Source organism: Eublepharis macularius, chromosome 2, assembly GCF_028583425.1.
Source record: "Eublepharis macularius isolate TG4126 chromosome 2, MPM_Emac_v1.0, whole genome shotgun sequence".
NCBI classification, from domain to species: domain Eukaryota; kingdom Metazoa; phylum Chordata; class Lepidosauria; order Squamata; family Eublepharidae; genus Eublepharis; species Eublepharis macularius.
In genome coordinates, this window is record NC_072791.1 from 76,113,295 (window position 1) to 76,129,843 (window position 16,549).

The 16,549-nt window shown below is 37.3% G+C and overlaps 1 protein-coding gene across 16 annotated transcripts in view; it reads right to left on the reverse strand.

Annotated features, from left to right (window-relative positions):
- Nucleotides 1–16,549, reverse strand: part of GPHN (gephyrin) — a 566,991-nt gene that overhangs the window by 183,246 nt on the left and 367,196 nt on the right. For 6 of the 16 annotated variants that reach the window (XM_054970791.1, XM_054970780.1, XM_054970792.1 and 3 more), the window contains 3 exons: nucleotides 13,126–13,182; nucleotides 10,324–10,395; nucleotides 4,923–4,964 (listed from right to left, as the gene is read on the reverse strand). The exons of 5 other annotated variants lie outside the window; for them this stretch is intronic. In XM_054970791.1, coding sequence (XP_054826766.1) covers nucleotides 4,923–4,964; nucleotides 10,324–10,395; nucleotides 13,126–13,182 — 171 coding nt within the window. The remainder of the gene's footprint in view (nucleotides 1–4,922; nucleotides 4,965–10,323; nucleotides 10,396–13,125; nucleotides 13,183–16,549) is intronic. 5 more of the 16 variants (XM_054970786.1, XM_054970785.1, XM_054970779.1 and 2 more) reach the window with 2 other exon arrangements.

The window sequence follows — 16,549 nt, forward strand, 5'->3', positions numbered from 1 at the left end:
TGGCTCCCCCCAATACTTCTACTGCTGTAACCACCCCAAAAGGCCGTCCCAGAGATGCTGGAGCCAAATGTCCTGCCCCCAGCTGGAAAGGTAAACCCCATCAGGGCAGAAAAGGGGGTCCAAGCGATATGAAATGTCACAATGGGTGATAAAGAGGCCCCGAGTCTCATAGATGTACTGTCCCATGGTGCGAGCCAACCTTTGCCTGATTCCATCGACTTTCGACAGAGCCGAAATGAAGGGCAGAGGGGCTGGCAGCTGAATAAGTACTCAGCTGCTGGACCTGAGTGGAGACTCCAGCCCTGTGGTCCACAGCCAAACCCCGCCCCAACTGAGCTATTCCAGGCCGTCCATGATTGGTTGGCCCTGGGATTTGAATTCGATTTGCTGAGGGCCCGCCCGGGGAATGCCGGGTGAGCCCTCAACATGGCGGACGCAATGCCTCATTCCTCTCTGCCCTACCAGCGGCAACCAGGCCCCCGGTAAGTCTGGCGGCCTTCACTTCTCAACTGGGTATGTTCATACTGGATCTTTCTGTATACCTTTGCTAATGTAGGTGGCAGTCTTCAGAGGCACTGCATAAAAAATTCCTCCATTATAACACCAGACCTTTTTGTCTGACAATATATCACAAGAACTGTCTTTGAAGAAAATGTTATAAATATAAACTTGGCAGAGTTCTTAACTTCTAAGAATATAATGAACTGAAATTATGGAAATGTTCATACATATGTGTGGAAAATACCCTACTAAATAAAATAAATGCCTCCTATCTTCCTAACAACTCCAAGTTTTTGTTATAGCTGTGGTTTTCTACAGTTTAAACTCTAGTGTTTTTTAGAAATATTCAAAGCAGCATCAATAGCATGGAAAGTCTATGATCCATTTGGATTACAGAACAATTTCAATAATCTGAAAGTCTATCTATAAGGATTAAATATAAATAACGTAAAAGTGATTTTCTAAAATGTAGGAAGACAGAGAAAAAGAACAACATAGCTAGTTTCCCAAGAAATAGTATCCAGCAAAATAAGCCAAAGAAGAAATATCAGATATCTGGAGAGAACACATTAAAATCGGAACAATTACATGAGCTCTGCAGAATGAATCTGCATAAGACTCAACAAAAACTGAGATCTTTATTACAGTTTGAAGAATACATAAAACTGTTTGGTTAGTTCTTTAGAAATATGCCTCTTACATTGCCTCAAGCAATTTGATTTTTTTTCTCAAAGTGTCAGTTCTCTTTTAAAACACAGAACCAATGGATTAGAGATTTGAAACGGTAAAAGGTGAATCTGAGTCTTTTAGTTATTATTAATATATCTCCAGAAAGTATTTCATGCCTGATGCATACACGTGTTTTTGGGTCTTAAAACATTATGTTTAACCATGGTTTAAATTTTAACTGAACAACTATATAAACTGTTCTGCCATTTAGTTTAGTATTTGGTTTCCAGCAGTATGCCTCTAGGTGCTCTGAAGCACCCAAGATTTATTTTTATATACATATTTATGTATATACAAATAATTGTCTGTCTGTGTCTGTGTGAAGGTTATAGCCTTCTCCAGTTGTTTGTTCCCTGGCAGTGTTCAGGACAGGAGTGTTCTACACCTTATATCAGCTAAAGGAATAATTATCAGGCTGTCAAAGCATTCCTATATAAATCAAGAATAAACCTGCTTAAAGTCCTCATTTATAAACATAACAAAAATGATGGTTTCACTAGTGCATTTTACATTTGGCACTAGCTAAAGGCAGAAACACCAAATGAAAAATAACTAATCAGAGCTGTAAAGGGCTCAGGAATGCTTTAAGGATCTTAAAGAGAGAAACATAAGGCACTCAAAATGTACTGGATGGTCCCATTAATCCTCATCACTGTCAAGTTTGTATAGCTTCTCATTCTGAACTGGCTGAAGGACAATAAACCTTTGGCCTAATCAGTGAACAAAGCAAAATATGCCCAGTCCGGTATCAGGTAAAAAGTTCAAAACTTCTCTTAGTGAGGCTTCACATCTCCTTATGTTGGACTATACTGCACTTTGGAAATAATGACACCAATGACTCAGGTGTTTAATTTGGGGAGAAAACATATATCCTTTGGGAAACAAAACCTAGAGGTGAATATTGTTGCTTACTGAAAGTTCAAGAAAGCAGTGATAAAATGTCTTCTATCTTACGTGAACTTCATATTAGAACAATATAGTTTAGAACAAATATTTAGTAGTTAGGAATATTAATAAATAGCCTTATGAGCTCCAGTGTCTCAGTGACTCTTATGCCTATGCTCAGTTCTGCCCCAAATCCCAGTAGGAAAACGTGGCAGATATGCTGACACTTCCTTGACACACAGCACAGCTGCAGCTTGTTATGTGAGATACAAAGAATTCCAAAGTTGTACTTGTACTGAGCTGAAGTTACCTCGCATCTCTGTCTTAATGAATTAATCAACTTTACCAGTAGGGGCAAAAACTCTTTGGTCCTTAAGGTGCTACTGGGCCCAGGGCTTGCACTATTTGTATCTTATCTCTTTCCCTAGACACAGGAATCAACAATCGGCCAGGCTACAAGTGACGCCTAACACAGGTTGGACACTTGTCAGCTTCCCTCAAGTTTTGATGGGAAATGTAGGCAGCTTGGTGGAATGTTGGACAAGTAACAGTTGAAAAGTCCATCAGACAGCAGTCAGAGAGCCAAGCTGTAAAAACAGGACACCTACATTTCCCATCAAAACTTGAGGGAAGCTGACAAGTGTCCAACCTGTGTCATTTGTCACTTGTAGCCTGGCCCAATGTCTGAGGTGAAGAGACCATCTAATTGGTATCCCAACTTGGAGTTCTTTATTTGCTTCCAGTGACCTTCAGGGGGAAAAGCAAATCAAGCCAGTCACAACGGTGGGTACTAAACTTGTATTTGTAATACTGATGGTTATGAACCACGTCCTCCTCCCACATACATAAAAGAAATGCCCACTAGTATTCTATCTAACCTTCTAATCCTTCACAAAATGCCACAGCTTGATTATTATCAGGAGCTAGCAGGACATGCGTATTAATCCCAGTATGCAATCACTCCACTGGCTACTCATCAGTTACCAAGCTCAGTTCAAGGTATGTGCTAACAAAGGCCTTCATGGCCTTGGTCCATCATATCTGCAGTACCATCCCTCTTCCCCTATGCTCTACTATAGCATTGCTAATCTGAGCAGAGCCTTCTACAGGTGCCACCGTGCAAACTGGCAAAATCCAAAACTTCCCGTATATGTATTCTCTCCGTTGTGGCCCCCATATTATGGAACGGCCTCCCTGTTGACGTCAGGAAGCCTCCCACTCTCCTGGCTTTCCACAACTATGAAAAACTAAATTATTCAGAAGGGCTCTTTGACCCAGGTAATAGGGTTGTGCTGTAAAAAAAAATATTTATTTATTTATTTGATTTGATTTATACCCCGCCCTCCCCACAAATGGGCTCAGGGCGGCTAACAACATTAAAAAATACATTAAAATCACAAAAACATAAAATCAACAATAATTTTTAAAAAATCATTAAAATAGTCCAGGAGCAGGCTATTTAGACAAATATTGTTAGACAAATATTAGACAAATGAGTTAGAAAGATGCTTTGATAAAGGGCTAGAGACTGTATACTACTGCATTCTTTCTATTTCTGTAAGTATGCTCCTACTATGTAATTTCTGCATCCTTTAATGTGTCATGTTTAGATGTGTATGCTGTTTCATGTTTGTTTCAGGTTTTTTTCAGATTTCTTCTTGTTTTCAGACTTCTGCAGTCTCTGAACCCTATTGCAGTTTATTATAAGTTGCATCTTATTGGTTGTTGCACTTGATTTACACTATGTAATTTACCTTGAGTCTCAGTAAGGAAAGTAGATTAGAAATAACATTCAACCTCAACTGGGCTACTTGTCCTGCAACACATTTGGACATTCCTGGTCTCATTAAACTGTCCTGCATCTCATATAGTTATTGGGTAGTCTGATGCTCTCAGATGTCTGGTGCGCAGGTTACTTTCACAAAAAGCATGAATATGTAAATCATGAGCACAGTGTGCATGGGATGTCATATGCACTGTAGTGCACTGCACAGCAGGACACTTGGCTGAGAATGGGAAAGGAACAAAATCTCTACATGTATGCAGAAAGATTCTGTATGCGCAGGAAGAGGCAGAATATAGCGATTGTGTTCTGATGATGATGTACAACAAAGGATGCATGGCAAATCTACACAGGGTATATTTGACATCTAATGCATCTTTAGACCCTTTTGGTAACTATGTCTTCAAATCTGTTCCATGGTGGTTACCAGGAGAATCTGACCTACGATCTTGAGTTCCTGAAGATTTCCAGTATTCCATTAGAAAAAATAAGTTTAAAGGAAACCCATTATGTTGAATGAAAAAGTTATTCTGCCACCATTCCTGAAATCTCTGGGTACACTGTAGTGATTCTAGTATTTAATGGTTAAATGTGAAAGTGCATATATACCCAAATTAATTCATAGATTTAAAAGGTAGTAACCTGGACACATTGTCAATTTTTTAAAAAATGGCCAACCTATCACCAAAGTTCACTAATGACATTCTGGGTAAAGCTAGCAGTTATTTAAACCATGCTGCATTTTGAATTTGTTTGCATTATTTAGTCAGCTTCATAATAAATAGATTGTTTAAAATCTATGGCGTTAAGGAATAATTGCTTGGGTGGTCCTGGGGAGCTATGTGCTGTCAAACCATTAGACCATGCTGGACATGGTTGCAAGGTAAGCATGCAGAATCAATCCAACAAACTGATTTTTCCTCACTTGTGCAAGGTGCAAGACCAAATAAAATAAAATAAAAAGTTTAAATAAAAGAGTGATGACCAAAAGTATTGACAGTGACAGAATACGTGCAAAATATACCTCAGAAACACTATAGGTGGATGAACACGAAGGGAGCCGAGCCTGGTTGTGCAGTGGGGAAAAGAAAACATTGTTAAAAAGGAAATGGTGGCACAGTAAGGGCCTTAGAAGGTTTTCTGTTTAGGTGGTTCCAGCACTGAAATATGAGCAGGGGTTTCATTTAGTTCCTAAGAACACATTATTTCAGATACAATTATTATATAAGGCCATTTAAGGTGGAAGCTTTATGCAAGTATTTTTAGGCTACAGTTACATCAATAAATTTAAATGATCACTGAGTTTTAAGTCTTCTAGAGAAGTAAGGTTTTAATGAATATGAGCCAATTTAAAATGCAGAATATGGGTTTTCAAACACAGTACTGAATTTTCTAAGAATAGGTTTGAAAATTATTTTGAGCTTCTTTCCAAATAAAAAGCATTCTCTTGGGTGGCTGATTGTTCTGATGTTTTCAGATAATGGTAAAAGTGAGAAGCTGGAGAAGATTAACAAGTTAAAAGTGAAAATAATTTCACCACTACTTCAAATTCTATACCATGACCATAAATTTGTTTACATAAGTCTCCCTGCATTCAGTGGAATGTATTTCCTAAGTTAGGACTATGGCCCTGATTGTTTTTCATAAATCATCTAATGTGTTTACAAACTGTATTGCTCTATTCACATAAGACCCAAACAGTGTAGAGCCTAAACATGGCAGTGAAAGCACACAGTGGACATAGCTGTCCTACCTCCAGAACTATATGATATCTATGGCTGACTTGAGTCCTCCTTTGTATATGAATCCTCATGTTCCATCAATATATTTCAAAGTTATATTGCAAGAATGAATATTCATGATTTATTATTATTTGAGGAACAACTTATTTGTGTTCAGTGACTGTAACAGAAGGTGAGCCCGCTGCAGCGGACCAAGGCTGATCTAGTTCAGAGAAGATGGAGCCAATTAGGGTTGCAGATTGGAAGAACTGGGAGCAGAAGGGCAGAGTTAGGGGAGGGAGCTCAGCAGGGATGAGATGCAATACAGTTCACCCCCTGAAGGTGCCATTGTCTCCAAGAGAACTGAACTCCTTAGTCAAGAGATCAGTTGTAATTACAGGAGATTTCCAGGCTCCACCAGGAGGTTGGTATCCCCTAGAGGCCGGCAATCCACATAGAATTCTTTTGTTAGGTTCCTTTAGTAATGAATTGGCAAAGTATCGAGGATTTTCAACCATTTCTGGCAAGGAAATATTATTTTGGCTCATTTATTTGTACATATATTTGAGAAAATGTTACATTCAAATATATTTTATATATCTTCTCACTACATAGCTTCTAATGAAAGAGCTATTTTTGTTTGTCTAATCAAATTATCCCCCGGTATCATCATATTTACCTAATCTTTATGTGAGAAAACTATTCCTGCTGACATTCACCACCAAAAACATATATACAAAAACTAAACCGGAGCAAGTTTATGTAGATGAAAGGGAGAGGCTATGCAAACAGAAGCTGCCTCAGTTCTTAATCACTTATATTGAATTGGATGGGGCAAATTAAATCCAGGGCACAGCTGAGTGGGACAAAACTTGATGCCTTTTACAGACAGTAGGATCACCTGGGGCAAGTTAAGCTCCCACCCCATTCTCCAGTTTGCCGCCCCTAATTTCCTTCCATTAAGTGTAAGGAAGAATGTATTACTGCAGAAGAAAGCAAAACATTGTAAAATCTGCCCACCTTCCCTGACACAGAGCTGAGGTTCTTGCAGTGTAACTCTTCCCTCCTCCACAATACAAGTAGCATCTAGAAACATGGCAGGGATTTCACTAGTTTCTTATTATTTGTTGTGGGCTATATCAGCTTTTAGGTTACCATTTGGCAATACATAGCTTCCATTAAAGCTTCAAAAAGTAATCCCTGATATGAACTCAGTATTATCTATCAAGAACTGTACTAAGTGGTCAATAAAATATGTTGACCATGAACTACGAACAAGCCTATTGTGCAAATATCTGACATCTGAGAGACAGTTCGGTGTAGTGGTTGTGGCAGGACTCTAATCTGGAGAACTGGGTTTAATTCCCCGAATCCCCACTCCTCCACTTGAAGCCAGCTGGCTGACCTTGGGTCAGTAACAGCTTTTTGGAGTTCTCTCAGCCCCACTCACCTCACAGGGTGACTGTCGTGAGGATAATAACAACACACTTTGTAAACTGTTCTGAGTGGATATTAAATTGTCCTGAAGGATGGTATATAAATCTATTATTATTATTATTACGGAATGTTAAAAAGTAAAGTTCAGCTTGATTTTCAGTGCCTTTGCAACTAAGTATACAGTTTCTCAACACAACCTTAAGCAATGAGCATGCTTTCCCAAATAATTTAAAATTTCTACAACATTTTCCAGACAGTAACAAATACTATGCTGCCAATATAAGCCAGTGGACTAAAATAGTCTGTGTGAAATATTTAAATTTGCTCTGAGAAAGTAGGCGATTTTAAAATTTAATAGATGAACTTTTCAATGTCAACATTAAGAGCTACTTCATCAGAGATATTAGACTTTAAATGCTCTCTAGTCTTTCACATTAATATGCAAAAACAAGTATTGTACTTTATTTATCAAATGATTTTAATGTATACAATGCTGGGAGTATAAGTATTATGAGTGATAAAAGAAAAATCCCATTCCAGAAGAATGCCTTTTAATGCAATATACATATACTAACCCAAATCAGATGTATTTGTTAGCCCTTTTATTTATTTCCTATAGTTGGTAGATGTTTTAAATGTTAACAGATTTTTGATAACCTATCATTTACTCTTGAGTTCCAGTGAGCCCAATGATTAATGTTACAGGTACGGTTTCTGAAATAATGCAAAGGTTCCACCTTAAACAGACACAGAATTGTGCAATTGGGTTTAGTTTTCCGTTCGGATGGGGAGGTACTAGCCAGAAACTAATATTACACTCTTAAAATTCAACTTGATTGTTGCACTGTAGTAAATTGGGTACCCAAGTTAAATCCTTTTCCAAAATCAGCCTGGAAAACATGAAACTTAACTTAAAATGATAACAACTAGCTATTCCTTTATTGTTTATATGCATTGCAGATTATTTTGTGGTCTCTGTAGATGCTAGGTGCCTCCTTGTTTTATACAATAGCTGTCTTCAGAAACACTAAGTATTGTGGTGTTGTTGAATACAATTTTAAATGTTTCAATATCCGTCTCATTAAAATCAGTAATTTATGGTTAATATACTTATAACATTTTTGTATTATTATGACTTCTAAGAAATATTTGTTGAAAAATCTGGGATCAGAACAAGATGACTATGAGCTCTAAACCAGCAGACACATGATCTGGGAAAATTAATTTGGGAGTATGGAAGTAAAAAAAATACACCTCCCATTTTCTTCTGAGAAGAAATGTATTCAAAATGGGAGAAAAACCATACATACATTCTAGTCATATTGTGCAAAACAACACAGAATACTTAGGAAGAAATTATGCCAAAGAATCCTTGTTAATTAGATAAAAATGATAGATGGTGCCAGCTGGGCTAATTGTGTTTTCTCTTTGATTCACTGTCCCTGTGAAAGAAATATGACTTCAGTTTTGCGAAGAATATGGTCACCAATTGTTGGGTGTACACAAAAAATACCAAATCAGATTTAATATTTAACCTAAGTGAGTGGGTTCAGGGGATTCAACCAAGTTTCTTAGTATGGCTACAGACAGCCATTTACGCCATGGTTGCTTACTACAGCGCACACGTAACCACACACATTCTACACAATCCAACCATATGACAAGGATAATTTTACATATCCTCACTGCCTAACATTTGTGCCCTAAAGCAAGACAATCGTAAGATGCTCCTTACTGAGTGGCTACAGGACATGGTTTAAGTGGTCCTCTGTAGCCTCCTCTAGACTTGATATTTCACATACTCTGTTACTTTGAAGAACAATGGGGCAGCACAATTTGTTGATATGTCACCCTGGGTAGGACTTCTATATTCACAACATACCAGTTCAATGCTCAAATCACTAACAGGCTTGATTCAAATCTTAATTTTGTGCAGTTTTCCAAGGTCTGAATAATCTGTAGGCTTTTTTTGTAAGTATGTTTTCTAACTCAAGTTACAATATCAAATTTAAGAATTTATTAATTCTATTTGATTCTCTCTGATTCAAAGCCACATGGTTAATAAGCAGCAAAAATGGTTACAGCTAAGATTTAGGGGTTGGCTTAGAGCATCTATGAGGGTTTTTGAAAGCAGCAACATGTATTGACATTTCCTTTGTGACATTTTCTCTGAACTAAATGGGATAGTAGAAGATCCATGAATGCATCTGCAGAGCATGTTTTGTTGCTAAACGGAAACAACAGGATCCCCTATTTGGACTTGAAGCTGTAGAACTGGGTGAAGAGAGTTCACCTCTTCCTATCTACACTATTTTCCTCAAATATTCCCAGATCTTCTACTTGTTGTTGGGGAAATCATACAGGTTGCCACAACAGGACTAGTAGCAGTTCTGGAAGACTATTTCAAATTGGGAAAATGACAAAAAAGGAGATATTAACCCCTTCCCCTTTAGCTCCAATCAGAATTGGGGCCCCCAGAGGCTGCAATTTCACAATAAATGATGTGCTAGAGATCCATTCATAGATCTTCCAGCATCTCATCTATTTAATTCTAAGATTTATTGCCACAATACATATTACATTACAGGTTTACATATTGTTTTCCCCAACAGTTATTTTAAAATTATTACTGCTAAATAACAACTTGGAGGCTGCCTTTGAGAGTAGAAAACCAACAGAGAGGAGAAGCTGCTTAAGTCTCTGTTTCTGTCATTGTCGTTTTAAAATCTCATGCCCCAAGGACCTTTCTCATAAACAGAGAAAATGATAGAGGGAGACTGCTTTTCAGTAAAAAGAAAAAAAAGAGGAAAAGTATATAACAGCATGTAACATGTAGCTTGGCCATCAGGAGTGGCTTATAGGTAAAAGTAAATATGAACCAAGTCTAATCAGGGATACTTAATATGATGCATAGTTTCCCCTTAAAACAAATCCTCTAGGCATTAGTTTAGCATGCAGGAAGTAGGAAATGGCTTCTACTATAATACAGATTTTGGAAAAGATTTTTTTTTTTGGTCAAGTGATAACCTACAAACCAGCCAAAATTTGATCTACATTAACACAGGATAATATTTTAAATTAAACCCTGTGAAATTCTGATATTTTTTTTATGGATATTAGAATGAAACCCCAGCTGGAAAACAAAACAGAAGAAGGGAAAAGAGAGAAAGGAAAAAGCATGGGGAATGAGAGGACAAACCAATCAGATTTGGTGTTACCAGCCAGCAGAAGTTTAAAAAAAAAATAAATCACCGAGTGAAATCGTACATTTACTCGGAGAGAGCATCCCTTGACATTTCCTTCTAGGTGATCTCTGAGCTCCTCCAGCTTTCGATGGAGCTACATGTAAACATCAGAAAATGAATTGAAAAAGCAACCTGTTCTCTTTCATGTTTTGTTTCCTTAAAAAAAAGAAGCTCAAAATGAAACACATTTCTCACTGTTTTTCCTGCACATGCAACATTTTTTACAACATATATCTGCTACATATACTCTGACAAGGAAAACCACCTATTTGATTAAATCAACAATTATTTTTAACAAGTAAATACATTGTAATGATATTTGCTTCCTAATTTTCAACTATTATTTGTAGGAAGCAGAGTGCTGAATATATTCTAGATAGTTTCTGTGGGTAAATGATTAAACATGGAAAAATATAGTTTTCATGGACTTTTTGAAAGCTCATATTTCATTCTGATGCCTAAACAGATACTAATAACAAAACATTCTAATGTTTAGTAGACAGAAGTAAGAGTTCTGACCAAAGTATCAATATTTTTGGTAAATTGTTATTTTAAATGACAAAGAAATTTAAGACATACTTTATTACATTGGGTAAATTGAGTTATAGTTAAAAAGGCTAAATTTATTAAAAATACAATACACATTTAAATGGTGGAAGATACATTTTGAAGTAATAATTATATGTACAGATTAGACATGGGCACGGAACAGGAAAAAAGAATCACGTGGTTTGTGGTTTGTTCATTTTCATGGAACACGAACCACGAATTAGCCAAACTTGAGCCAGTTCCGAACCAGTTTGAGGTTTGAGGGAGCCCAGAACGGGCACCTTCACACTCAAAGCCAAACTAAACAAGACTTTCCTAATGTCCAATACCCACCTAATTTGCAGGTGACCTGGTGCTCACTGTCCTCTAAAGACTCCCCAAGTTTCAGAGAGAATGAACCCCTGGAAAGGCATGATCCATGGGTCCCTCCCTTTCCTGTCATTTTCTCTTCACAGTGGCAAAAACTGGAGTGTCTACTGGAAGCTACTTTGAGGGGCTGGCCCTTTTCCTGGCTGGATGGGCCAGAGTGGGAGCTGTCTAGTTTGCAGGGACAGCTGCCAGTCAAGCGCGGAGGCCTCAGATTGGGGGCAACCAAAAGACTGCCACCATTGCCTGAGCAATGGGTTGAATGGCACAAAGTGTCTGGCTTCCCAAACCAGCAACAGAACAGTATGGAACAGTAGGGAAAGTAGTTTGTTCCATAAAAAATGTGGACCCATGGTACGCATTTCTTTTAAAACAAACCAGCCGTTTTGTTCGGAATTTTGTTCCGTGGTTCGTTTCGTGCCCATCTCTAGTACAGATATATTGAACAGCTGGGGCTAAATTTTCTTGAAAGTGTGGTTAAATGGTTATAAGGTATACCAAAACAACTGTGCCCATGAATGCACACAGTAGTTCCCTTAGCTATATGACAACTATAACCTCTTTTAACAAAGTAAAAGAAAAACATAAGCCTCACAAAAAGACAGTGAAGAATATTGTAGATGTTTTTACATATCATTGGCTTAAATACTGGTGCAATTTTTCTTCCTTTTCTATTATGAAATCAGTTGTATGGGTCTGAATATAAGAAATACGTGCATGATCAACTTTTCCCTTCCCCCTGTTTATGCTCAGTGTAACAACATTTCCACACGGAGAAGCTTATAGAGCAATAATATTGAGAGTAAAGAGTATGACTTATCCTATAATAAAGGTGAAACGCACGCACACATACAAAAACAAAATAAATTATTTTTAAAAAATTGAGAAAGCAGGATTGGCAAGGAGATTACAAAAGAAGAAAAGAAATTAAAATTAGTGTCTCATGTGGTGCATAAAAGAACTGATGTGAAATAGTGCAAAGATTAAAAGGCCACTATTGCTGCTTAATATTAACTGGGTAGCTATACTATGTGCGTTCATCATTTTAACAAATTTAGTTTTTTCAGATATGCCTAGCAAATATTTAGCATCTGACAATAGGCTGTTGGAACAGTGATAGATTAAAGTCTCTTCATGGTATGATATACTATAGAAGATAGGCATTAGTTTAGAAAGCTGTCTGATTCCGTTAAGATAAAAGACATATGAGGAGTTCTTTAAATTAATAATGAGGAAATGACGTAATATTTAATATGAATGGTATCTCTCACAAGGATCTTTACCATTTCCCATTTCCTACCTATTTTCCAAGTGTATATGTACTAAATAAACATAGTTAATTCATTTATATACTATTTTTGAAGAATGAACTGTGAAAACTAACAAAAACTAATAATTTAATTATCCTTGAAATAAGGAAGTGGCACGTTTGAATGTTATGCCATTCACAAACCACTTAAACCAGAGTATTTGCCTTTAAGCAAATTAAGCAATTTAAATAAATGAAACAAAGACATGTTTAGTGCAACTAAGTTGGTTTAATCATCCCCTAGACATCTCCTATGTAGCAGGGGCTTAATACACAGTCACTGCTGTCTATCAGAGAAGTGTTTAGTACTCCCAAATTATAGGCACATTAATAAAGCTGCAGCTATTTTAAAAAATATATGGTAACATTCAGAGCTAGTTTCTTGGCAACTTGCCTTCAGCTAGTTGCTTTATGGTGGCTCTTGTGTAGCACAGAAACAAACAAAATGTGATCCAACAGTGATAAAAACACTGAAATAAAAACAATGAAATGGTGAGAAATGTAAAAGCCCCGCCTTTTGCCTTCCTCCCCACTCCCTCCAAACAAAAAGTGTAGGCTATAGAAGAAAACTTGCAAAATAAAAGTTAGAAACATATTTACTTTGAGGGATCCAACTCTACTAGCAACTCCTTTGCTTTCATCCGGGCGTCTAATTTGCTACAATGGGGGAAGATGGGTAAAAAAGACAGAAGAATAAAGAAAAAAAGTGAACTTAAAAAAATTTCCACACAATCAGTTAGCAGTGCATGCAAGACATCAATTTGACTTTCTGACACACTTCTAGGGAACAAGGACACAGACTCTTGTTTCTGGATCACATTATGACTCTTTCACTGAATATTCCTTTAATTATACTATAGATTTGACACTGAAAGTGTGCATGCTATATCCATTAATCATACTTTTAACATTACATATGATATAATATTTTCTGACAGTCTGGATTAGTTCATGAAGAATGAAGTATTGACGAAAAGATAGGAAAAATGTCTGTCTTTTAGCCTGGGAAGTAACATAAATCTGTGCTATGTGCTACTGTTAAAGGGTCAATCGCACAAGTAGAGACATGGGTACTGCAAATGGAACTCGGATCTGTCAAATGTAACTCAAGATAACTAGCAGAATTACACACAACTACCAACTACCTGTTAACAAAAATCAGGATATTAGCCGCTGTTTTTATTTCCCAATTAAATAACTTTGCTGCCCAACCAGAAAATTTTAATGCCATACCAATAATAAATTAATAGACAAAACATATCTTAGCTCTGTGTTCAATACTAGCTGCATTGTTCTTTTAATTATATTTTGCACAGAATTGAAGAAACTGTTCTATAATTACTGCTTTCATGTTGCTAGAAAAAAGTTTAAAAGTAGTTGGAGAAAATTTATATAATACTGTCCAAGTGCTCTATTTTTATAACTAGTTTTGATGAAAAATATAAAAAATCTGAAATTATCATGGTCAAATATTTGCATGTATCTGATGTTCTGTGAGGCCAGGTCAAACTTTCTAGACCTATGCAAGGAACAGCAAAGGTTCCCACTAAAATGGGTGGGATCACAAATGGAAATACCAGTAGGACATAACAATTGATCATTCTATATAAATTAAGGTCTATATTATTAACAGAAGACTCAACTGATCAATGATATAGTCAGACCAGTAGCTGTTTTGTTTTCTGACAGTAATAGTTGACTGTGAAGTGAGATGCTGAAGTTTTATTTGTTTTAAGTATCAAGTAATTAAATGCTGTGTGTCATAGATTTCTTCAATAATATTAAGCAAGCTCAATTATTCCGTGCCTTAATTCCTCATTTATAATATAGGAATGCTACACAAATGGTGATTGAAAATTAGTGGAACGTGGAAAGTGTAAATATAAAAGGTAGAAGAGAAAATAAGAAATTCAGAAGTAAAAAAAAATCAACAGGAATCAATGGTACCAAAAAGACTAACAAGTTTTTATTCAGACAGTATGCTTGTAAAGTACCCTAGACAGGAAAATTAAATAGGCAAAACCATACAAGAGAGGCAACATTAGTAAGTAATATAATACAGAAGATATCACAATGCAGAGGACTGCATAATAAATAATAAGGGATAAAAAGAAATGTAAAAAGCAAAAAGAACCATGAGAAAAAAGAGCATGAATGAAAGTTTAAACAGCTAGAAATATACTTCCTCACCCCAGGCTAGAAATTTTATTTAAGTCTTAATATTAATTGTTCCAACTTACAAAGATAAAAACATACAATTGCACCATAACCATTTCATTAGAAAACACAAGCAGGGGTATTTCATTGTCTTCTCCCCCATTATTTCCTTTCCCTTCCGTGAAAGCTCCCATATCCTCTCCCCCTTTTCCTGCTTCCTTTTCTTTCCCACACACCAGCCAACCTACCTGCTTCCTGTCTTCAGCTTCCCCTCTTCCCTTCCCTCTCACAGACTGTCCCCAAGAAAATTGTGGCCCAGCTGTGAGCAGCCCAGCTGCTAGGCTAGGGCCAGTGGGGAACCTGCAAGGACTTACAGGGAGCATTTTACTTTGCCCTATACCTCCTCCCTATGCTATTTCCCATCTCCTGGCAACCCTAATCTTCTCTGCTTTTCCTGTTTCCTTCTATCCTTCCTATTTACCAACCAACTTATAATTTATATGCCTCCTGTCACATTTTAAAACTTCATTTATACCCCACGTTTCTCCCCAATAGGGATCCAAAGCAGCTTACATCATTCTCCTCTCCTCCATTTTATCCTCACAGTAACCCTGTGAAGTAGGTTAGGACAAAAGTGTGTAATCAGTCCAAGGTCACATGACCATCTGGCAGAGTGAAAATTCAAACCTGGGTCTCCCAGACTGTTGTCTACAACTCTAACCACTATGAGGTGGCTGCTGTTAAATAGTAGCAAGCAGCCAGGTTTGGGTGAGTTATGCAAGTAATGTGGTAGCATGTTGCCTTGGGATGCTGCCAGGGTTGGTCCTGATAAACCTTCCCTCAAAGGCCAAAACAGCCTTGGAAAGAGCCCTCCCCCCTCTCACTATTACCAGAAATCAAGGCTTGAAGGTTGACAATATTGTTGTGGTTGCCTAGCAACAACCACTGAAGACATGCTTTCATAAAGATATAAGTGGTACTTCTATTATTTTGGAATTTTTAACACCTCAATGTATTTCTTTTAAAGATATCAGACATTTCTGTAAACTGGGGGCATTTTTTAGGTTTGTAGAAAGCTAGGTCTTGTCTGTTCATTGTTCCAGTCTCTAGATTTACTCAAAAGGAAGATGATGGTTTTTACTGGTCTGGCTTCCTAAAAGGGGAACGGGGGCATCCACTACTCGGGAATACAGATTTGCTGGGTATGAGAGGTGATTCGCTGCACACACAGGGAGATCCAAATCATTCATTCATCAGCAGAGAGGAATAGTAGTGAAAATGATGCTAAGTCTGAAAAAACTACCTTTCAAGTTGCTTTGAATTTCAAAGGGAGAGAGAAAGAGTTGGGCAGACTTGCTGGTTAGCTTCAGAAACTGCAGCTCCTTGTCTGGCAAATGGTAAGAAGCAGTAGGAACAGCAGGGGTGTATTTGTTCCTCCTACTATGTGCAGAACGCAAGCACAATTTCACTGCCCTTGGTGCATACTTGTAGCAAGGGTTCCTCCATGCACACAATCCCTTCTTATATATAAAATTTCATGGGACAAAAGCAAAAATTACTTTATTTCTGAAATGACAAAAATAGGTCACATTATAGTAACAGGGTTATAAACAGGGCTGTATCCCCAGAACAACATACCTATTATCCTCCCCCTGTCCATATGGAAGCATATGATTGCTGACTAGATAACAGGAACAGACATTGCCTAGATGCAGATGTAAGAAAAGACACAGGAGAGTTGCTTACCTGGAATGCAGAATCCTTCCATATTGGCCCTGATTGATGTGTGTGCAGCTTGCATTAAGAAGCTGATACCTGGCAGTGCTCATGAAAGCAAAAAGCCCCTGACAGGATACTGCTGGAATAT